Here is a 26,766-nt window from a genome sequence, read left to right as displayed (position 1 = left end):
TTATTTGTATTCTGTAAATTTCTGTTTTTTTTTTATTAACTGAAATAAGATCTTTAGACTTGTTTAATTTTTCGCATATTACGAATCATAAAAGTTATATGACATTGAGAGAAGTATTAATATATTTTATTAATTTTAAAAAAGTTCATGGATAAAAAAATACAGTTACAAGATTTTACAAATAGCGATTATTAAATATTATTTCATTAAGTTTTAGAAATTTAAGCAAAAAATATCAGTTTTGTTTGAATATTTACTTTACTAGAAAAAAAAACATATAAACGAAATTTAATATGATAAATATAACATACATAAGAAGATAATTTTTAATTAAAGTAAAGTATGAAGAAATCCGTCAATTGATCTTTAATTCCAACACATACAGTGATGTCTCGCAAAACGTATTTTATTCGTTCCAGGAGCAAAAACGTAATGCGAAAACTTCATGTGTTCAATTAACAATACATGTTGAAAAAATAAATTCGTTCTGTGGCATAAAATTTGATACTTGTGTTAAAATTTGATACTTTATGTACCTTGTAAAAGATACTTTATAGAAATTGTTGATCCTGTTAGTCTCAGCTAAGTTTAGATAGTGAGTATTAGTAAACTCCAGAACCTCTTCCCATTTTACCAGGATGTCCTAGATGGCAGCAGTCGAGATTGGTTGATTTGATATCCCTCCTCGTTGTACGATGAATCTTCCATTTGAGCTTCATCATGTTACTGGACTAAGAGTGCTTGAAGCTCTTCAATTGTCAGCTCTTTTAGTTGTTCTACAATAAGCATCTATAGGTGCATCTTCATAATTGGATTGGCTACATGCGACTTTGATGCGAGTTTAAGATAAAATACGATAAAGTGTCGTTGTGTAAAGCGAAGTTCGTTGTTTGAGTCGCCTAATAAACGAATGGAAAATTCGTTGAGCGCAGCGTTCTTTATGCGAGGTATTACTTTAAATCATTTTTATATTACAGTAAAGTTTGTTATATTCTGAAAACTGAAAACTTGAGCCTAAATTTGTATTCCGATATGAAAAGGGCGTGTTAGAATAAGTTAACGTGAAAAAGCTTTTGAATGGTTAATGATTTAACAATGTTGACGCCCTAACTTTTCTAATATAATATTGATACGTGTAATTTGTATGGCAATTGTGAATTATTATTGAGCTGAAAACTCTTCATTGGGAATAGAAACTTTAGTAATATCGTGTCTTCGTTTGGTAATGTAGATACTAATGCGTTATTCTGAGTTAGAATCATTCATTTCACTCCTTAAAACTCTCGGTAATACCCCCATCAATCATCTCCCACATTCAAAGAACAAAGTGAAATACTCCCAAGTTACATACCTCCTAAGATACTTTGAATCATAAATTCCACTAGCTATAAAACACGTCCAATGGTGCAGAACTTTGCAAACTAGGTTCACAATAATCCCATCCCATTTTACAGTTCCCCATTCCACCCCGTTCCCATTCCTATATCACTTCAGACTCCAGATTACAGTTCAAGCTCCATACGTAGGGTTTAAAGGTCAATCGAGGTAAGTCATATTTGTAGACAAAAGGGAACATAAAATTAAAATGAACAAGAGGTGTATATTATAAGTTCACAATTAGAGATGTTCGCAATTAAAAATTCCATTAATGTTTTAACGTGACATTGTATAAATTGCTTTTCTATAAAACAAGGATGTGTACTGAAAGAGCCAGGCAAAACAAACAAATTGTATTTTCCGAATGCAGAAATAATAAACCTTTGGTAATCCTAGAAAAAAAAATATATATAGAGACTTTTAGCTTACGGTACCTACTTAAGATCTTCCTCTCTGACTTTGTTCATAAATCATCGTCTAATGTAACTTTAGAATTAGTGAAATAAAGTCAACGACAAAAAACATTTTATGATCCAGAACATTGGATTATTATCATAAAATAATTATATTCGTGTCAACGAAATGATTAAATAAAAAACGAAAATAAAATAAATTGTACTGACATTTCTTTACAGTTTTTCTTTTAAATGTTTCTTATTTATTGCAAATTATGATCATCTCCAGAATGCAACTAATAAACAAAGTATTTAAAAGACTTACGATGGGATAAAGGGCTTACGATCTATCATCTTGATAACATAACCTCTGGTTACAAATTCAGTTTATATGTTTTAACAAAGTTAAAAAACGTTATTAATATACACTCACATGTTTATTCTTCATATGTCTGTTTGTATGTTTTAGTCCATTATGGACTTACACCGATTGATTAATGACCCCTCCGTACATCTATATCTTTTGGTTCAAATATCGTAACGTACAAACAATGTACTCTATATCACTAATGAATTACCGCCTGTACGAATGAATAGTATGAGTTATTACCCCCTATTTAAGGTAAGACGAATTGCCTTCGATTTACGACGAAGTGTGTATGCTATCCAAAGGAACTACCGGCGCTAATTTTGTATTGAATGGTGATTAATTTGAAAAGTGTGTCGCGTATTTGCGTACATTGTACATATCGGGGGGTCGTTACCATGAAGTAGGATTATAAACCAATCGAGACAACAACATGCCAACTTAAATTATTATATTATTTTATTAATAATATAAATAAAATTAAAAAAACGGCGATAGATTTTGTGAACAAGTATTTGGACACACTCAAAATGTTGTAAATAAATTATCTGGTCAAATTATAAGCTTAATAATAAAAATGAAAATGGTATTTTCTGGCGTTTCTCATGTGTGTGATTATAATCCGGGATTCGGATCTCACATACTAATATAAGAGTTTCTGCTTAATAAAAAGCTTCTTTACATCTCACCAATAGATGTCTCTAGTGAAGTTTTAGTGATTCATGAACAAGGTTTCTAAATTGGTTCATATATATAGAACTTCCAAGAATTTGAGTAGTGTGGTTGTCAATAATGGGTAGAATTGGTGAATGTTACACGTGTGTAAAGTGATCACTCAAACCAGCCTATGACGGTCGTAAGCCCCGTAAATGCCCAGACTTCCATATTTTTCTTCATCTTTGATGAGATGTCAAAAAATAATATGAAAATAACTCCTGTAATTGGAGATAATCCAGATTTTGTGAACAAGTATTTGGACACACTCAAAATGTTGTAAAAAAACGGCAATTAATGCCATATATCATTGGGGTCTTATAGTAATCGTTCAATCCAAATAATAAATAAAATAAAACAACGAAAAAAAACAAAATTGCCACAACATTGTTTACATTTAGAATTCATACCTACATTCATATACAGGTGGAACAAATTTAATTACCCTATCGGAAGATGTTATAATTTTTGTAAATGGCGTCGTACGTCAATCATCTTTGACATTTCGCTCACTCCTTTCAACAAAGTCATATTTCAAAAATCTTGATTTTTCTGGAGATCGTTTTTTAAGTTTGAGAATATAATAAAAGATATTAAAAATAAAAATCAAGCCACTTATTGGACTTTTTACTGTGCAACAGATATTTTAAGGTAAAACCTGAAGGTTTTTTCTCCATTTAAAAAAATTTAGAATAGTTAAAAAAATAATTAAACAACAACTTTTCTTCAAAATGCAAAAAATAACACTTTTTGCCCTGTAGCGGGTAAATATTAAGTTAAATATGTGCCGCTTTTGCTAGTATATAGTACATTTTCTGGGCATTCCAAAAACATGAAAAAAATACAACTGAAAACTGAGGATTTTTGATAGATGACGTTGTTGAAAGGAGTGAATGATTTGTGAACTAGACAGCTGCAGTAGACACGTAAAAGTAAACGAAAAATATAATAAATTAAAAATTATCCTCTCTCCCAGCCAATCTCGCAACAAATGTTTCAATCTGTTTAAATTTTTAATCCTTAGTCAAAGTCGAGACAAAAACATTAATGTTTTTATTAAAGTTAAAACTAAAATAAAGACACCATTAAATTCAATTCGTTATAATACACCAAGGACTACCATAATATACCGTTTTTATATTAAGTCATGAAATAACTTAAAAGTCAAGAGAAACAAACATCTTTGAAAAACTTCAATTATAAGGTTTTTATTACTCATTATAAAAAATATATATATTGCTGTATTTATGTTTCTTCTATTTACAAAAATTACACTTTTATAAATAGAAAAGACGTATAAAAAATGCTTATTCATTTAATTATTTTTATAATTTCAAATGACGTGTTTTATTTTATGTATTTAAGGATTTTTTATAGAAACCCACCAAGCCACCTGATATGGCTTTTCAGAGGATTTAAAAAAAAAATGTATTTCTGATATTTTTATCTCATTTTGAAATGACAGTAAGAACTATGTAAATATGTGTTTTACCTACACATATGACACTAAGGTATCCATATATCATTTTCCCAGAAATGTATACACGTGTTTAAGTGGTAACTTTGTAATAATGAGTGTTAGCTATGTGATATTGAATGCATCGAAACACGTGTCTTCTAAGTAAAAGTTAAATTTAATATGAGTTCATCTACGCTTTAATATCTAGTCTTTGAAGGGAGGCTACCCCTTCCACCGGCTCTCTCATCTCATCCCACCCACTTCTATCTTCCCTGAGTAGGTCTTAATTCCAGAGAAATAAGGCTTTGCAGGAGGTTTATCTCATGTTGAGCGAGTTTTATTTGTACAACAGGAAGTCAGACTTACAATAGAAGGAGTTGGAACTACGTGATACGAGTTCATTAAAAAGCTAAGACTGTTAAAAATACAATGCAGTGAGTTTCATTAGAGAAAATAAAACATTTTTAGAGCTGCACGTACAATAACGTGAAATGGTGACATCGTAAATAATAAGGGTCATCTGTCTGTCAAGGTACTTGCTAGATAGGAGCAAGTTAATAAACATTTTTTTTTTTTGCATCATCAAGTAATTTTTATTCATTAATTTATTATAACTTAATATGTCCTCTAAAATGTCTGCCTCATAGATTTCCTCATGCTTAACCATAGTTAATTCCTCCTCCTAACCTTATCACATTCAAGGATTTGAAATTTATGATAAAACTTAGTTTTCGTTGGAATTCCTCAGTTTGTATTTCCAACTACATTCGCCTCATAAATTTGTTTTACTATCATGTTTTCACTCATTCGTTCCACATGCCCAAACCATCTCAACACACCTTTCTTAATTTTATTTCCAAAGCTTACTCAGTTTTGCATTACTATCTTAAATCACAATTCGAATATGTACATACCACTTCCGAGTATTTGAAAAACTTAATCATGCCAAGTCTTCCTCTGCTTCTATTTCCAACTTCATTCGCCTCAGGTTCGTTTTACTGTTATTTTTTTACTCATTCAGATTGGGATATTACATAATACTACATACATTACATTGTCCGTTTCTGTAGTGTAATGGTCAGCACGCTCGGCTGCCGTACTGGAGGTCCCGGGTTCGATTCCCAGGGGGGTCAAATAAATATAAGTGATTTTTTTCACTCTTATATTTATTCAATATTACCCTGGACTGGTACCTGAAGCGGAGGGCTGATCACCTTGCCTTCGTGTATTTAACGATCAAAATAATACTGCTCCTATACGTGTCCTATGCACCATCGGGTTTATAGAAGAAGGTTTGATACCAGTTTTGGCTTTAATTTGTTTCTTTTTACGCTTAAGTATGAAAAACGCTTTTTAAGTGGAACATGCAATTAACGATCAAGTTAACACTGCGTCACTACGATGCAGTGCCCTATGCACCCTTGAGTGCGGATAAAGTTTAAAAAAAACTAAAAACACATACGATAAAACCAAATTCAGAATAATTATTGTAGTATTTAATTAACAAAAATTTTTGCTCCATATTAATGTACGCGTTACCTTTTTACATCGCGCCTATTTCTGCCATCAGCGTAATAAAATATTAATTAAATTCGCCTTTCAGTGACGCACGTCCCGGTTGTTTTCGGGCAATTGCAACAGAGCCGTGTATTAATGAAACGAGCCTTCTAATAAAAATAATCGATTAAAACGTTAATCAACATTAACGTCCCATCTCGTTAATTGCCCCCGATACTGCGAGCGAAAACAAAAACAAACAAACATCCGAGGGAAGGGATCTAATAAAGAAACCTCGACCAGCAGCCGAGAAGTGAAAGCAAACCCCATCTTCTTAAATTATATCCCAAATGTCTCGTAATAAATTTTACTCCCGAGATCCGAGTCTGCGTTTAACCCTCCGTTGGGCGCAATCCCGACTCAAGATACACGACGTATTCTTGTTGTGTAATGCTTATCGGAAATACCATATAAACGATATGGAGCCATTTAGTTACATTACGGGAACGAGCCCGATATTTAAATAAACGACCCAAATATTGATTTTTTTGGCTGATATGTCCTTTGTAGTCATTTTTCGAACCATAATTGCTGAGTCATCAGACAGAAATTTTGCATTTTATATTTAATCAATTAAGATTTTAAAAATATCAACAAAAATATTTGCCTGTTTTGTTATCAGTCGTTAAAAAAATCATACTTGTTTTTTTAACCTTCATGATCAAACAAATAAAAACATAGTTTAAGGTTTATACCTCCTTTAAATATTAAATAAATATAAAAACATAATTTCTTGTGTGGAACCACATTTTTAAATTTGTTAATGTTAACACAAATGCTTTCAAGAATTAAAGGTGTTCTCTGAATTATTCTTGTTTACATAAATGAACATAAAAAGGGGTTTCATTCGAGTGTTTAATTTTTATATAAAAATTATCATGTTTTTCCATAAAGTTAATACTCAATCAATAAATAAGTCAATATCTGAAAATGATGCGGAATGCATCAAAACACGTGTGACAATAGATTTAAAGAAATAGTGGTATTTACCAAGTGAGATTTAAATTAAAAACATATAGATATAACCAGAATGTGACTGTCAAATTAATTAAAAATTTATCGAGTTTATTAATGTAAAACCGACAAGCTTCAACTATTTTCATATTTAAACATAATGGACACATACTCAATAATTATAAAGCACAGAGACATCGGCTAGACTTAGAAAGGCAAATTTAAGGTCAATACTGTCTGGTAAATAATACATAACGAGGCATAACAAAAAAATATGTATCAAATAGATAAATTGCGGTTGTCTGAGGGTTAAGTGAAATGTGGCAACGTTTCCAGTCTGATCCTGTTATGGGTCGAGTGCGCCCAACTCTGTACGCCAGGATTGTGTTACTTGAGAGTACTCCAACAGTCACCCGAGTCCAGCCGTAGCATGGGATAAGAAGACGCTATCAAGTGTTTCATTTTCTTCTCCAAATTGTAAAACGTTCTTCACTGTTGAACTACGAGAATTTCAAAACGGTGAGTTGGTATCAAAAAAATTGGGGTACGGATGAAGTTCAAAGAAAGGATTTATTTTTCGTTTAATTTTAAGTATTGTAAGAGAGAAGCATAACAGGTTGTGTATTTTTTTATATAGTGAATTTTTTTATAGTAAAAAATCCTTGTGTTTTTAAATACGTTCATAGACGACAAACTGAAAAAATAAAGAAATTTATTGTTGATTTTTAAAAATCTTCTTTCAGTTTAATATTTATTAATTATCACACTGAATACGTTTTAATATTTATTATTTGACAATTTTCACTGTGGAAGGTGCAGCATTGTTGGGAAGAGAACAAGGTGATTTCAATACCAAATTTAACTTAGACAAAGCTCAACCATTGAAAGAATTTTTATTCGAAAATTTCAATTTGAAGTTGAAAACTGACGAAGCTTAGTCTACAATGGATCAGGTATTACCATCAACGCAGCATTCTCTCGTTATTTAGAAATTTCACAGTCTAAGTTATTCGCATTAAACTTCAGCTATCATACACCTATATTTTTTTTCTTAGAGTGTGAATTTATAGAAATTTATGAATAAAAGAAATATTTCATTTAATGAAGGGTGATTAAATTTGTAACATAATATTCTTTATCCTTAAATGATAAAATCGTCAACAAATGCATATAGAGTAATGCATAAAATGAATAATAAATAAATAAATAAATAACTAAATAAATATTTTGATGTACAGAGAAGAAAATAGATAAATATTTTTCAGTTTCACAAAAATATATTAAAATATCCTCATATTATATATTAAATGTGATGCTCTGATTTTTTTTACCTTACAAAGCTTTTTCAATATACGGGAGTATTGAACATGCTGCGTATTCTTTTATTTGAAGAAAGATCTAAGTTTTCCCTATAATAGAAAAAAGTCTCAGGAAAGTCGTTAGTAGTCATTTCAATGCGATTTTTTTCCTCTCTTTCCGTGAATAGTCTCCAGCGGGAAGGGATGAATGTTTACGAGGGGGATGGTATTATCGTGGCTATCAAGTAAGGTAAGGCTATAGATTATGAATGTCCCTTTTTGTATGATTAATTTGTGCAGAGAACAACCGTATCATCAATTTACAAGAGACAAACAACCTGGTAATAAATTTAACCATTATATTCCTTTTAAAAGAATCACTCGTAATATAACGATTCTTTTGTATACAATTTACAATACCTACGGGTAAGATGAGAATTATATATAATATTTCAATATTATTTAGACATTTAATTAGTTTGAGTTTTGTAAATGGTTCAGTTTATTTTACTTTAAATAAAATTTAAAATCATTGCAGAACTGGAATTTTGATATAAAAATTATGAAATGTTCATATGAATTAATTTTTAAATCAAACAAAAATTTTTTGAGTATACTAAATTTAATTTAAAAAAAAACAGATAAAAACTAATATTGAGACAATTGTTTCGCCTGGTTATGGCATTTTCAAACGAACTCGAGGATTAAATGACGGTCCTTATGTAGCTAAATTATAGGTAGGTACTTAAGTCTATAGTGACATATGTTTTGATGCATTGAACATCATTTTAAAAACTCCGTATGCTAAATGCATCGGAACACGATGTCGCATAAGATTAAATGAAGTAAACTACAAATGAATAAATATTACCGTAAAGTTACTGACGAATCAATTAATGAAAATATTTTTAACTCATGTCAAAAAACTATTTGGCTATTCAAAAATAATTTTGATATTTATCGTTTGAAAATTTATCATAGATATATAATTAATTAAAGGGACTTCTGTCAGTTATATTTGAATTAACGTTTTATTGTTATCATCCCTAGAGGCATCGCAGGAGACGCCAGATCAACAGTAACTGTATGTAAACATTGCCTGTGAAACGTATCAGCGTTGTACGGGTACAGGACCCAACCCTTGGGGCAATACAGAGACGTTGAGGTTCCTTTGATCACACACAGGAAGGAGCGTCAGGATCACCTAGACAGGTGATTTGAATCAACAGTGAAATAATTAATTTTGGAAAGACATAGAGTAACTAATTCCAAAATGTCTGAATACGGAGTTGGGATGATTTGGATATCGTAGAGCGTTTGTTACAAATACTCAGTTGATAATAATGAAAAACCATTATTCGTCCATTTTACAGTAACGTTAGTTTGAAATATATAGCTTATAATGTCGTTTCATTGTTTTTTTTATTAAGCAACACGAGTATTTTGAATGTAATATTTTAATACGCATTTTAATTATTTTTAACATGCAACGGTAATTTAAGAATAAAAGTAAAACATAATTGAAATATCTGAATCAATATCTAAAAACGTGGTTTACCAAGAGATATTATGACTTACGGTATAAAATTGTTTCCTAATTTTTTAAATGTGATATACAAAATTGTTTTAAAATAATTCTTTTAATTAGGTGCCATAAAGATTGGTAGGATTTTATAAAAAATACCCCTTCCCTATCCTTACTACCACACTAAACAAGTTTCTTAAAAAAGATTCGTGGTTTATTGCTTTTTTTAAAGAAAAAATAAGAACCAATCAAACCTATTCGACATCGGATCCGTGTTAGTTCATAAGAAACTCTTAGGAAAGGTGATATCAGACATGATACATGGTAAAAATAGTGGTACCAAAAACCAAGCTAGGACACAAAATGCCGAACCCTCTTCTAGTGGAACGGAAGGCCTGTTGACGACAGTCAACAGTCCGGCTTGTCCTGAGGATAGTCTGATGATGTCGGTAACGATGAAACCCAATCGCTGGTAAAATAAAAAAAGGGAAAAAGCTAAAAATATTGGTTTTAATCAAATAATAAATTATCCTGAGGAGTTTTGCGTAGTTTTCTCAAAAATGCTGAGAAGTTTCTGATTGTCCCACTCTAGATTATCCCTCCTGTTTCCAATACAGATTAAAATAAAAAATGTTTGTAGCTAGAAGAAACAAAAATCCACTTATTGATCTATGATTTCAACCTTGTCCATAATAAGCAAGGAAAATAGTTAATGCAACTCCTACAGAAAAGATCCTATTTTATAATCAATCTATATTGGAATTAATTATGATAGTAAACTCAACTAAGGATAATAGATTATTGGTTGTACCTGTCGGTATCAGTTTTGGCTGTATGGTTAGCCGCTGCATTCGCCAGGGTGAGCTGAGCATCATCTATCCTGACGAGGAGTATGTCTCCGCTCTGGACTTCTGCAGCTCCTTCCCAACTGAGTACCATCGGAAGACAGTCTTCTTCACCCCCAGGGCTGGAACCAGCCGGACACTCCTCAGGTATCTGAAATCAACCAAAATGTATTATTTTTTATTTTATTTTATTGTTTTAAACGCTATATATATATATATATATATATATATATATATATATGTATATGTATATGTATATTTATATATATATATATATATATATATATATATATATATATATATATATATATATATATATATATATATATATATATATATATATATATATATATATATATATATATATATATATATATATATATATATATATATATATATATATATATATATATATATATATATATATATATATATATATATATATATATATATATATATTAAGCTGAGTGCGATAAATCAAGATCTTCCTCTACTACTAACTTTCAACTCCTGACGTGACCATTAACTTTCGAAGATCAGTTTCCAATAAAATGAATAAGTATAGTTTTTTTATTGGAAACATAAAAAAAAAACTTTAAAAACTATGTCGGAATAATCAGCAGGTATGTATGAGAAGATGCTTGCATGTGAAAGAGGCGAGGAATTTTTGCAAGACGTGTGTTTGGGGTGGCGTTATATTTTCTCTGCCCACTCCAGCGGGGAACCGCCGTGATTGTTAGTTATCTGTATATCCACACAATATATTGATGGAGTCCTTGAGAGATATGACTATGTTACTCATTCTGCCTGGTTTTAACGAATGATCCCTCATGAGCAAACCGTTGGAGACCCGAAGAACCGATCGCGGATGAGCCGAAGGGCCAGCCACCCATGTTATGTTAGTATATATAAATTAAGATGGGAGATGGAACATTGATTTTCTTTATAAAGGGTAATCTTCCTGATTTACGCCAACTGCGTAATAATATCGCGAGAATTTTATAGATTTTCGCTTTCCTCGTCAATTTTCCCGCCTGAAATCTTCGCAAATAACTTTTCCGCTTCAAACTTCAAACAACAGTAAGTTTGGAAGTCCTTAACAAAGGCGCGTCGCTATTACACGTCGGTGTACGGAGCCTTGCCGCGGGATAAGCGATCTTATTACAAGTGACGCTGAAGATTAAATCTGGATACGGTCCAGATGGCCATTTCCCTAATCTGCTACAAGCAGCTTACACTTCTAGCTACTCAGGAGCTAATGCCGTAAACGAATCTGAGCTAGAATTTCATCCGGGAAGATATGTTTGAAGCGAACTTTGTTTTTGACTTTCGGCAAAATTAGTCTTTGAATAGACACTTTAGGATATAATGACGAGGTAAGAAAACATTACGTTGTATTTATTCTCAAGAATTACAAGTACATTAAATGAGAATCTAAAATGTTATTGAGAATTTTAAAAAAATCTATTGTGACACGTGTTTTGATGCATCATTTTCAAACACCGTATATAACCACAAAGCGACTGCCGAATCAATTAATGAAACAATTTTGCTATTTTTTTTTTTTTCTGAGGATAGATGATGATTTGGGTCTTAAAAGCAAATGGTGGAATCTTTAGGTTTATTTCAGTTTACGAACAAAATTTAGTGTGGCGTACGGGCACTTAAGTCCTGTATTCTAGTTATCGTGATGAATTTTTTCTTAATATTTTTATATCATCGAACACTTATTTTGATGATTAGATCTTAGCAAACTGAAACAAAAAACTAGCAAAAACATCATTACACTTAGTGTAAAGATATTATTTTTTTTAACATCTCATCAAAGATGAAGAAGAATATGGAAGTCTGGGCATTTACGGGGCTGACGACCGTCATCGGCTGGTTTAAGTGATCACTTTACACACGTGTAACATTCACCAATTCTACCCATTATAGACAACCACACTACTCAAATTCTTGGAAGTTCTATATATATGAACCAATTTAGAAACCTTGTTCTTGAATCACTAGAACTTCACTAGAGACATCTATTGGTGGGATGTAAAGAAGCTTTTTACTAAGCAGAAACTCTTATATTAGTATATGAGGTCCGAATCCTGGATTATAATCACACACATGAGAAACGCCAGAAAATACTATTTTCATTTTTATTTAAGCTTATAATTTGACCAGATAATTTATTTACAACATTTTGAGTGTGTCCAAATACTTGTTCACAAAATCTGTAATTGGAGATAATCCAGATTTTGTGAACAAGTATTTGGACACACTCAAAATGTTGTAGTGTAACGATATTTTTAATAGTGTAAAGTCTTATTTTTTACAAACAAAGAAAGAGAAGTTGAAAAAGATAATTCATTTAACGTTTAAGAGATTATATCCCCAATTCTAGAATAAGAATCAGAAATAAAGAAGTATTGTTGTATATTTGGGTGAGAAGTTCCTGCGTGTATAGGTTGTTCTTTTTCTCTTTTGTGAAAGGACACTTATATAAAGTATGGTTGTTATTTTTTTTACTTGCTGATTTGAAATGATAATTACACTTAATATAATAACACTTTATATTTTTTGTCAAATTCGAGTACTAATGAATTACTTTATGACTCAGCCATTTTTTTTTAAATATTTAAGTATAAAAATAAGACTTGTATTGCTTTTTAGATTAAAAGTGATGTTTTTGTTATAATAATAATAATAATAATAACTTATTTTCATTACAGTAATAAAAATAGAACTCATTCGATTCAATACGCATTGGTCAATAGCTGAATAAAGCCGCAAAAAATTACAAAAATCGAAACGATCATTTCTGACATCCATTTCAGCGATACAAAAACTTCATACAATAAAGAAAAAAAATATCTAGACAACCTTATATCGAAATTGCCCAATTCCCAGAATCGGCCATCGCATCGTCAAACGCGAAACGGTGAAATGGGTTTTTTTATATTTTATTTTTATTTCATTTCTTCCTTTTTGTCGAATCTCTTCTCGAATCCAATAATTCCACAGAAATTTATTACAGTCACATTAATCATCTTCCATTTTCCCAAGATTGTTTTTGAAACCTCCATTATGTTGTTGAATTTTTCTCACCATAGAAAAATCCGCATCGAAGATTTTTATAATTATAATAAATATTCATTCAAACCCTTATTCGCACCCGATATTGCATAGGGCAATGATCATATAAACGCACTGTTTACTTGATCGTTAAAACATGAAGGAAAGGTGATCGGCAGTCTCATTCAGGTACCAGTCCAGGGTAGTATTGAATAAATATTAGAGTGAAAAAATCACTTATTGACCCCCCCCCTCTGGGAATAAAAACCCGGGACCTCCAGTACGGTAGCCAAGTATGCTGACCATTACACAACGGAGGCGAATTAAATAAATAACTGGTCAAATGTGCTATGGAGACGGTACGGACAATTCGGTAATATTTTCATCTTGACGATACATTCTAAAAACAAAGTCGTTAGAAATAAGTCCAAAAGCTTTTTTAACTCATTTATTACCGTATGAGCACTTGTGCACTATACGGTATTTTACCGTCGGGCATCCCGGTTTTTTTTTAAATAAAAGCGACTACGACAGTTTAGTGTGATCGAATTTACACGCACCGTGATCACACACCGATCAAGCGCACCAATCCGAAGAAAGATGGCCAAAAGCACAAGCCAATCCAAGTCAATCATCCGTTTTATCATGATAACCGGACTGCCGGACGGTAAAATTCCGTGTAGTGCACAAACGCCCTATGTGATCGAAGCCCGACCTTGATCGTCTACCATCCATCGTGAAATCAAGAAGCAGGAAAACCTTTTAACGATGGTACTTATTCTGTTATATCAGGAACAATCAACATTCACTGCCGGTAATCCCACTTAGCATTATTATTTATGTGCCTGCGAGCAGGTCTTTATGTTTGGGGGTGTGTACGTTTCACTCATGTTTGACGACATGTGTGACGATATTGTGCCACCCTGAGGTGTTATTATACACAAGGGATCCATGAATCGTTATACCAGTGTATTATATATATGTAACTTTACAATGAAGTATAATGTTCAATATTATATTGGAAATATATTTATCTCACTAAACATAATTGCATCGAGTTATTATTTAACAAGAAATATGACCTTTTAATTCTTAATAAACATCTAATACAATTTGCTCAATATACAATAAAAAGTGTAATATTAAAGAATTTAATAAATATCTTGTAAACATTTGAAATAACTCACATATAAGACAATATATATATATATATATATATATATATATATATATATATATATATATATATATATATATATATATATATATATATATATATATATATATATATATATATATATATATATATATATATATATATATATATATATATATATATATATATATATATATATATATATATATATATATATATATATATATATATATATATATATATATATATATATATATATATATATATATATATATATATATATATATATATATATATATATATATATATATATATATATATATATATATATATATATATATATATATATATATATATATATATATATATATATATATATATATATATATATTTATATATATAGATATATATATATATATATATATAAATATATTTATATATATATATATATATATATATATATATATATATATATATATATATATATGTATATATATATATATATATATACACATATATATATATATATATATATATATATATATATATATATATATATATATATATATATATATATATATATATATATATATATAAATATATATATATATTTATGTATGTATATATATATATGTATATATATATATATATATATATATATATATATATATATATATATATATATATATATATATATATATATAACATAATAAATAAGTTATAATAAAACATATATAGTATATAGTGATTTTCAAACAATGGAACATATTAATTATAAAATGGAAAATCACTAAGTTAGTGTTTCAAATATAAATTAAATTACATGTTAATTTAGTTAGAAGAAACAAAAATCCGTTTGATGATCTTTAAAAACCTCGTACATAATAAGTGAAGTTAATAAAAATAAACACAATTCCCATCTTAAAAAAAGTGTGGCGTTCTATCCTCTCTGCCTAGTCCTGCAGATAAGGACGTCATGGTAATAGCAGTAAAAACACTCCAGCCCTCTAAACATCAAACAACCCTTGTTATGTCAAACTGTTAGTACTTGAGAACAGGCCCTCAGATCTGTTTTAGTACGTAAACCTTTCAAGTTTGGGAATCCGGATTTGGTACGGGAAACGACGGGAAGACGAGGCTGCGAGGAATCCTTTTAAGGGAGCCTCCTTGGGTGAAATTAATGACAACTTGCTACAATGCCTCTGTTGTGGTACTGGCAAGATATCCCGGAAATAACGTGCCACTCTCAAATTTATATTTTATTCTAAAAATATAATTCGCTTATCATCCTTCATAAGATGGATTGCCAAGAAAGCAGAACAAATAACTGTAAATAATTTATTTATTTTTTCAATGGTATTTTTTCAATTTCATTAATTGATTCGGCAGTCACTTTGTGGTAAAATCTATCCATTTTTAATTAATGTTTTACTTAGTAAATACCACTATTTCTTAAAATCTACTGTGACACGTGTTTCGATGCATTCCGCATCATTTTCAAACACTCGGTGTTTGAAAATGTTGCGGAATGCATTGGGACACGTGGCACAGTATGTTTTAAGAAATAGTGGTATTTACTAAGTAAAACATTCATTTAAAATGTATTTTCTTCAGTGCATTTACCATAGGGCCTTGCACACTTTACTTCAAGGTTCAGAATGAAGATGAAAAATATCTTATATACTAGACATTTTATGAAGACCTTTGTTATTTAAAAAACTTTAAAATCAACTCAACCATTGATGGTAATGACAATTCATGTAACAGGAAAAATCAATTGAAGTACAATCATCAAATGAAGTATAACTTTCGAAATTTGAGTAGTGTAGTTGTCAATTATGGTTAGAATGATAAATGTTTTATTTGTACTAAATAATTACTTAAACTAGCCAGTGACAGGTATTAAGCCCGTAAATACCTAGAGATCCATATTATTTTTCATTTAAGATACAGATTGCAAAATAAAAGTTACTGAATAATAATTTTGCTCAAAAAATTAAAATAAAAACTTTTGTTTATTAGTTTTCAAAACCTGTCATGTTTACAAGTTTCCAATCTATTTTGAAAAACTTACCTTTTATTCTTCTTTCTCTTATCTTTTTCCGCACCCAATGGTGCATAGGGCACTGCATCGCATAGACGTAGTTGTATCTTAGTCTTTACTTACATTCAGGAACCAGTCCAGCGTAATATTGAATAAATATTAGAGTGTAAAATCACTAACATTTATGTTCAACCCCCCCTAGGAATTGAACCCAGGACCTCCAGCACAGTAGCTAAACAAACTAACCATGACAATATTTCATTTTTATGTGTTATAAAATGAATCTCAAAAAATAAGATTTTTTAAAAATTTGAACCAAACACGATAACCAGTCACAGAAACAGCTTTTTGTTAGTTAGGTAGAACGGTCCTTTATTTTTTTCAGTAGAAAATCATTATTTTATAATGATAATGATAATTTACAAAGCGCCATTTGCATTAAATACTACCACAAGGGCGCTTGTGAAGACTTGGATAATAATACGATGATACATTTCTCGAAGTTAATAGCACGGAACTGGGTGCCTACACGGACGAAAAATGGTATTTAATATTGTGCAACCGCATCCAACGATTAATTATTTTAAAACGCAACCAGGAAGATGGGTGCAATAATTCTTCGCTCGTGACGGGTGTGGCGAATCTCGTTGCCAAACCTCCTCGCCGCACAGCCACACTGGTACATCGCATCCCTCGGGGAGAACAACAAAACCGAAATTAGCATTCTTGTAAACGAGCTGAGTTATTATTACCCTTGCAGTGCAATTATCAAGAAACGCAGATTCAACCACTGACCTCTGAATAACAAAAGTCAGGGTTGCCAATGTAACAACAACGATATAAAGGTCTTCTGAGAAAAATTATGGTTTCATATGTAACGAAAAACAACATAAAAAAATTGTAACCCTATTATGCCACAGATTTTTGATATCGTAATTTCCAGTTTTCCGATTTTTACTATAGGTGTCGCGTATGTTTGGCATTTCAGCGAGTGCAAGGGCATATTTTCTATAAGTCATTGCGGTATGGTAATATAACACTCTGCTTATCATTCATCCTTCACTTTGTGTAATATCACTTTGAAACACTACTTTATGACTATCGATTTCTAAATAACCATTCTATCATCAGGTCAAATGGAATGGTTATTCTGAAACCGTAGTTATGAAGTAATGTTTGACGGTGATATTACACAAAGTAAACGATGAATGATAAGGAAAGTGTTTTACTACATTACAACAAATTTAACGATGCTTTATAGTTTAAACAAAATAATGTTTTTTGTTTATATAAATTTCATTGATACCTTCTTACACAAATGAGAAATTGGCATCAAAATGGTAAGTTGAGTTTTTATTTTATTTTTTTATTTATTGCATCAGTTTTTTCAGGAACCTTCATGAAATGTATGCGAGATTCTTTCCGAATTATTTTACATACTAGTTGAAAACGTGATACTCAATTTGAAAAGAATATGACTTTATTCTGTGAAGGCCTGTGCTATTAAAAAAATAATAAACTTACACAACTCAACCGTCTTTTGCATGTGCAAAATGTGACAATAAATGGCTGCATTTACTATTCTCGAAATTTGAGTAGTGTGGTTGTTGATTGTGGTAGAATGGTAAATGTTACGTATAAAGTGATCTACTAAAGTGTATAACTACTTATACTACTACTTATGTATAAAGTGATCTACTAAACCAGCTTATGACGGGTCGTAATCCCTTTCAATACTTAGATTTTCATATTTTTTTATCTTTGTTGGTATGTCAAAATGCAAAAGTAGCTCCTTTGGAGAAACTCAGGTTTGTGAACAAGGATTTGGATACACATTAAATGTTGTGAAAATATACGAAATAATATTTAATAGAGCGCGTACGAAACATTTCATATGTGTTCAGTACCGACATCGCGAAACCAACCACATTTTATTCTACCATTACACCGTTTCATCCATCATCCGCGACAAATGAAAAATTGCATTCCCGCCATTATATAACGCCATCTATCCGCAATGTTCGCAAACAGCGCCACACCTGTCAAACGCCCTGAAAAGAGCGGGAAACTCGGATTTCCCGCCATCAGATGCATATTGCGGCTCTCTGGTATTAAGCCATCGTGTGGTATTATGCAATTTGCACGGGAAAATAGTTCATACCGAAGTTAAATACAGTCGGAGGAATGAACGTTTTGCATAATTCCATTCGGAAAGTTTTTCATGCAAGAATTCGTGTGTTGTTCGAATTTATGGCGTTGTAATTTTGTTCCATGAATTTTTGAACACTCCAAATTTGTTCGCGAACTTATGAACGTCCAAAATGCACGATTCAGTTATTCGAGCTCTCCAAATTTAGCCAAATTTACAATCTACAATTGAAATTATATATATATTTTCTATTTCAAATGTAAAATTAACTCCTAAGTGGAGAAATCCAGATTTGTCAACAAGGATTTTGAAACACCCTAAATTTAAAATTCGCTTAGAAAAGATATCACGTCATATTTTTTTTAAAATACATAATACACACATTAAGCAAAATTGAAATACTAAAAAGCAAAGAAAAGAAAAAATAAAGAAAAAATAAAAAAGTAAAGAAAAAATCTATCGGAATCAGGTATTTATGTCGACGAGACTAAAAAAATCATTGGTATTTCCTATCTTATCAGAAAATACAATATATTAACGCGAAATAAAATATTTTACATTTTAACTTATATTTATGTTAAAACACTTTTTTTTACTTTTACGAAATATATTACAAAAGGATATTACAAAAATTCAGCTGTAAAAATATGGATTTAATATTCCTCTCGAAAAATAAAATATATGTTTTTAATAATAATCTGTTAATTTGATAAATTAAGGTTAAAAGCGCATTAAAAAATCATAAGGAATAGAAAATTGCAAAACATGTTGAAATTAAACAGCCTTCATTACTTGTAAATATTTTATAGTCAAAATTGTGTTTATTGGCTATTCATAGGGTTTATGATCTGGGGTTGACTTGAATGATCATTTTGTTATCGTACTTAGATACCTTCACCATTCCACCCAATATTAAACATCCATACTGTTTCAATTCTTAGAGAAAGACTTGTGTGTGGAATTTTTTAACAATTGCTTTCCTATTGAAAGCATAGAATTGCAAAAAAAAAGAAGAATCAATGCCGTTTAATTGAAATCTCTCACCCATACGTATGGCAAAACGGTGTAAAACAAATAAATTCAAGTCTGAAATAAGCATTTTTTGATGTATGTTAATAATACTCACATTCAGAAATTACGGCAATATTTCCATGCAATGAAATGAATAATTTTTTTGTATTCTACTCTCATCTAGTTTAAACTAAAGTAAATTTATTAAACTTTCGTCATTGTGTTTGAAATCAGTGCAAACGCAGCATAATATTGTAAAGCTTAGAGAAGCTTTTCTTACCAAAAACAATTAGTATAAATTTGTAAGAAGTGAAGCAAGTCTGTTAAGACTAAACGTTTTCAAGTTATTAGTAAATAAGTGATATCAAATCAATAAAGCCTGCTTTTCTTAACTTTCGAGTCAAAACAATGGATTCAATATATATGTATTTTAATTTCTGCAACATTTATATGAGATATTAGATGAGATATTAGCGTAAAAACATCGAATGAATAAATTTTATTTTATTGTCCTTTGTTATTATTTTATTGGTCTTATTTTGACAAGCAAAATATGTACCCAATTCCAAAGCGATGTATTGTATAATTGGGACGTTTGCTGGACGAAAGAAAAGCGATTAGGAAACGAAAAAAGTTTGTGCCAACTACCGGAACGGAGACCTTGACTCATTTCTTTCGTGAATTTTCACAAAGTAAATACTATTTTTATTCCGTGAAACTTCAGGAGTTTGAAACTTTCCATAAATTATGTCATAGAATTACGCGAAAAATCTTTGGCCGGCGAATAATATTCCCATTGGGAGTTCGGTATCATTACGCCTTAAAAATAGGGAGAAAACTGAATTTTCTGAAATTTCCCGCGCGTATCTTACGTAAAGGCTAAAACATCGAAGATGTATGCGAGGAAATGAAACCTATGAACGACGTATATATGTATATGTATGTATATGTATATGTGTATATATATATATATTTATATATTTATATATATATATATATATATATATATATATATATATATATATATATATATATATATATATATATATATATATATATATATATATATATATATATATATATATATATATATATATATATATATATATATATACATATATATATACATATATATATATATATATATATATATATATATATATATATATATATATATATGTATATATATATATATATATATATATATATATATATATATATATATATATATATATATATATATATATATATATATATATATATGTATATATATATATATATATGTATATATATATATATATATATATATATATATATATATATAAATATATATATATATTTATATATATATATATATATATATATATATATATATATATATGTATATATATATATATATATATATATATACATATTTATTTATTATAAATATATACAGTAAATTTATAAATCGTTTATTAATTCGAGAATATTTTCTGCAATTAACAATGTTTAAAAACAAGTTTTATTAGCAGTTTAAATCGTAATAAATTTATGCGTAAATGCGTTTATCAAGCTTTTATAAATAATTTTAGTTTATTTTACAGATCAAAATTTTCAATGTTAAAAATACATTTGTCGTTTTTTTTTTTTTTTAAATACACTTTTAATTTACATTTTTTAGAAAAATCTTAATAAACGATTGAATTTTTTTTAATGTTTTTTTTTTGTTTTAAAGTGTAGATGATAATTATATCACAAGATTTTTTTTCACTTTATGAAAAAAAATTGATGTTAAAATCAGACCCATCCTTAACCCATTTTACTTTAAACCTTTTTTAGGGTATTAAAATGAAACAAAATGATCCACAACAAAATATTAATGACAAAATGAAGTAACTTTTAAACAGGGTGTATGTATTACATTTTTAGTAAATATCTCAGAAACTGCTTTAGTCCCGAGTTTCCTCATTTGTATTTAAAACTCGTATAGTTTCCAGCCTGCCAAATAAGGCCGACATGTAACGGTTATTGGACCAGCTACCTCTCACGATCTCCAGTAAATGAAAGTAACTACCCGAGCAAGAAGCCAGGGAATTTTCCCGGCTTTTGAAATATTTATTTCATCTGCGGGTGATTTATAATGCCCTCTGTTTGTTCCCTCCAGAGAAGGAAACAGTGGGAATGTTTGTATTCATACAATACTCGCTCCTTCCGTATATTAGGGATTTGAATACGAAAAACAACATTTGAATCTTAAGGGTTGTTGCGAAATTTCTAAAGATCGTGCGTAGCTTTGATGATTGACGAAGATAAATGTATTATTTTTTCATCTTGAACAGCCTGACGGCCAGTTTCAGAGGTGAATATACAATAAGATGTGTTTGCATTATTACTCTACGGAAAAAGATAAGTAAATATGTCTTATATACGTTGTAATATTTATATATGTCTTATATAAGCCCTGTTTACATTTTTAACGCTTTGGTTACCAAAATCCGATATATCGGGTTTCGGTTCTCTAGCAAGAAATATCGGATCCGTCGGATCTGACGTCATGATTTATAAAAATATTAGATACATTTTGGACAGTATGTTTGGGATTCCTTCAGGGTTGTCTAAAATTTTCGATTTAATACATCTATACAGAATGAAAGGATCCTAGTTTGTTGAGTGCTTAGACAAAAAGAAAACACGTACCTACTGGTTTTTTAAGACACATTCTGAAGGCAAAAAATTTTGATTAATTTAGAATATATTTTAAGATAAAATAAAAATATTTTCAAAAGCCCAAAATACGATGAATCGCAACGTATTTTTTAACTTTATGTATTAATTTTAAATCAAACACAGATTTATTGAGTCTACTAAGTGTCACCAGGGGTTAAGTATTTTTTAACCCCTGGTGACATTTGACGTAATTTATTTTTTTCTTGAAATACCTTTTTGGATTGAAAAATGTTTTTTTTAAATATGATGATATTTCTTTCAATATTTGGATATTCTAAAAAAGTCTAATTCCAGTATTCAAATTAAAATTCTAAATAAAATCACTATAAGCACAGCAGTTCACTTTCTGAATTTTATCGTCTTAGATCTTGGCCTCAACCAATATTTCATAAAGGTGGTTTTAGCTAATTTATTAATTTAAATCACGTAAAGTACCGCTCAGAGATCTTTTTTATTAACTTCAGTGCATAGCACATGGTCAGGAACAGCAAAACTCATGACACGGACAGTGTGGACACCCTATCCGGGAAACTGCACGTCTTGTATTACCCGCAGTGTCCCGGATTGCAATTATTTGTGCTGGAATCCCCAATCCCATTCTCTCCCAACATCGCACAGTGGTGGAATATCACAATGTTGAATTCCACATGTCGAATAATCCACGTGATAAAACTTCTTTATTTCATAAAACATTGTCACAAAGTACCGAAGGAGAGAATAAAGAACAAATTAATCGAATGCTAAAGCACGTTTAATTTCGATGACTGCATTTATTTTTTTAAGTGACTAATTCTTAAAATTTTATTGGATGATTTACACTTATTTGAAACTCTTTTTTTAACATGTTCAGCTTTGATGTATAAATCTCAAATATTTTATATATATATATATATATATATATATATATATATATATATATATATATATATATATATATATATATATATATATATATATATATATATATATATATATATATATATATATATATATATATATATATATATATATATATATATATATATATATATATATATATATATATATATATATATATATTTATATATATATATATATATTTATATATATATATATATATATATATATATATATATATATATATTTATATATATATATATATATTTATATATATATATATATATATATATATATATATATATATATATATATATATATACATATATGAAACGTGTTTTATAATGAGCAGATAATACACACATAAATAATATAGACAACACTGCTTTGATCAAATGTGCACAATATCCTTTGCACTATTGTCTGTGGGGAAAATCTTAAAAGAAGGAGAGGATGAATAAAAATTCAATATTCCACCACTGGTCGTCGAGTCACTGCCCGCAGAAAATTTCACAAGTGCTCCGTGGAAATGCATAATTTGTAATGGTTTCCGCATTTGAATATTACACGGAGCTTAGCGTCGTTAGCAAAAGTAGAAATTAATACGTATCTAGAGAGATTTTAAAATAATTTCTCTGGACGTGTAAAATAATAGAACAATATGAATCTACGTCCAATAATTATATTTGTATAGTTAAATTGAAAATTTTCTGGGGTCATTATTAGGGAAATTTTTACATCAATTCATTTTCAGTTTCTAAGGTTTGGTTTTAAGGCCTTTTCAGGACCCATCGTTTGTTATTGGTGGTGGTAGTAGAACTTATTTTAAGTTTTCAGAACTTTCAAGACTTTGGGCATTCACAAAATTTCACGACTATCGACGAAGGTAAGGAGTGATTTATTTTGATTTCTTTACACAACTTATGAGATTTTATTCGCCGTATTTTAACCAAATATTAAGAAGAAATTTGGAATAAGAGAAGTAAATATAAAATCATTTTTAAATATACAAATATTATAAAATACTCTTCTTTTCCAATGCATATTTAAAGTACTTAAGTATATGAACATAATTTGTAAAAAAATATATATTTAACGAAATTTACTTACTAAAATAGCTGTTTCACCATGTAAAGGCATAATCAAACTTTGTTAAAGGCAAAAAAACCCCAAGGTACAACAGCTGTCAAAAAATCAATTAACAAAATTGTGTGTTTTTTTATTAATACTAAAAATAATACATTTTGAAAATCTACAAAGCAAATGCCATTTTGATTCATGAATAAATAAATTGTAGTAACAAAACCTAATTTCATTTATAAATATTCCTTCTATCAGTAAATTGTACAAGAAAGAGACATCATGATGTAATTTTGAATAACATCGTTCAAGAAAAGTTGATTGTTGTCCACCCCTCGTTGTGATTGATTCTGTTGTGTGATTCAAAGCCACTAAATTTATTCATATTATAACTAAGTTAATACGAGCATTTTTCTCAGACAAAATCCCCATTTTTTATTTCTAAAGCAATTCGATTTCATTGTTATTTTTAACGTTATCGAATATACGTAACTGTCAATTTATTTACTTTTTGTGTCTATCGCCTTTTGCATAAAAAGCAATTCCCATTCACGAAAAAGCCTTTTGATTCTCATTAAATAATAATTATTTTCGTATAACGTCATATCGAAAAACGTCAAACTTTTTTATGCCTATGGTTGAATTTATGAGTTATTCTTTGACATCGAAGAACAATCAAGATTTTTTATGGAATTATTTATCAGAAAAAACTTTTTCATTGGTCATAAAAATGTGTCATCAAAAAAATCCTTGTATTTTTTTGGTTAAGTATTTCAAACCAGGACGTTTTTAAAAAAACTTTGTTTTTATGCACAATTAAGAAATACATTATTTCCGTATAAAATATAATGACCAGTGTTTCTTAAACCGTGAGGAATTTAATGATATTATTACATGAAAAAAATCTTATTTCAAACCCAGACGTTTTCAACAAACAATTTTTTCATGTACATTCTAAATAAACATAATTTTCATTTGGAAAACATAGAGTAGCGTTTTTTAAACCATAAATCATTAAGAATTTTGTGAAATATTAAATATTCCCTTATTTAAGCATTTTTTTTTAATTGTTTTTATTCAACAAAAAATTATTTTTCCCATATTTTATATTTAAAAAATATGTAAAAAAAAAACACTCTGTGTTTTTTTTTCATTTGCTTTCTTTTGTTGTCAAGGGGTTATTACTATGACATTTCACGACAAAAGTATCAATCCACTAAACAATTGTATTTGTTTATTTATGGATTTGATTAAATGTGAATTCAAGATACTTAAACATGATTTTTACTATAATGTTTATTGAATAATGTTGATTAACATGTTTTGATAATATCAGAACGTTAATATCTTCATCTAGTTAACGATCAAAATAACACTTTTTTCTTACGATGCATTGTCATTAGACACTATTCGGTAAGGAAAAGGGTTATACAAAGAAGAATGACAAGTGATATGGTAGAGAAATATTTACATAAATTAATAAAAAGGGACATAATCATTGCATAAATATAAGATTAAAATACAACATTTTGAGGGTGTCCAAATACTTGTTCACAAAATCTAGATTATCTCCAATTACAGGAGTTATTTTCATATTATTTTCATATTTTCTATACATCTCACCAATAGATGTCTCTAGTGAAGTTCTAGTGATTCATGAACAAGGTTTCTAAATTGGTTCATATATATATAGAACTTCCAAGAATTTGAGTAGTGTGGTTGTCAATAATGGGTAGAATTGGTGAATGTTACACGTGTGTAAAGTGATCACTTAAACCAGCCTATGACGGTCGTCAGCCCCGTAAATGCCCAGAATTCCATATTCTTCTTCATCTTTGATGAGATGTCAAAAAATAATATGAAAATAACTCCTGTAATTGGAGATAATCCAGATTTTGTGAAAGAGTATTTGGACACACTCAAAATGTTGTACTTAATATTTATGTTTCGGACTCAAAATTCGGATGTCAAAAAATAATAAGATTAAAAAATTTGTACAAAATGGATTTTCAAAAATGGCTAGAATGGTGAACGTTACAAAAGTGTAAAAAGTGATCGCTTAAGCCAGCCTAATGCTAGGTCGTAAGCCCTGGGATGCTCAGACTTCCATATAAAGGTTTCATATCAAGTTGAGATAAGGCAGCAAAAAAAAAATATTTTTAAATAAAAAGTTTTGTTTTTGCT

General features: G+C 29.2%; 1 protein-coding gene across 2 annotated transcripts in view; it reads right to left on the bottom strand.

The window, feature by feature from the left end:
* The window catches only part of LOC148309806 (uncharacterized), a 182,386-nt gene that overhangs the window by 114,124 nt on the left and 41,496 nt on the right, over positions 1-26,766 (bottom strand). For both annotated transcript variants that reach the window (XM_088259469.1, XM_088259470.1), the window contains exon 3: positions 10,458-10,642. In XM_088259469.1, the coding sequence (XP_088115595.1) occupies positions 10,458-10,642 (185 nt within the window). The remainder of the gene's footprint in view (positions 1-10,457; positions 10,643-26,766) is intronic.

This window comes from Brachycentrus maculatus, unplaced genomic scaffold (assembly GCF_059751285.1).
Source record: "Brachycentrus maculatus isolate JH-2025_06_01 unplaced genomic scaffold, ASM5975128v1 h1tg000117l, whole genome shotgun sequence".
Lineage (NCBI taxonomy): Eukaryota > Metazoa > Arthropoda > Insecta > Trichoptera > Brachycentridae > Brachycentrus > Brachycentrus maculatus.
This window is presented reverse-complemented; position numbering and strand designations above follow the sequence as displayed.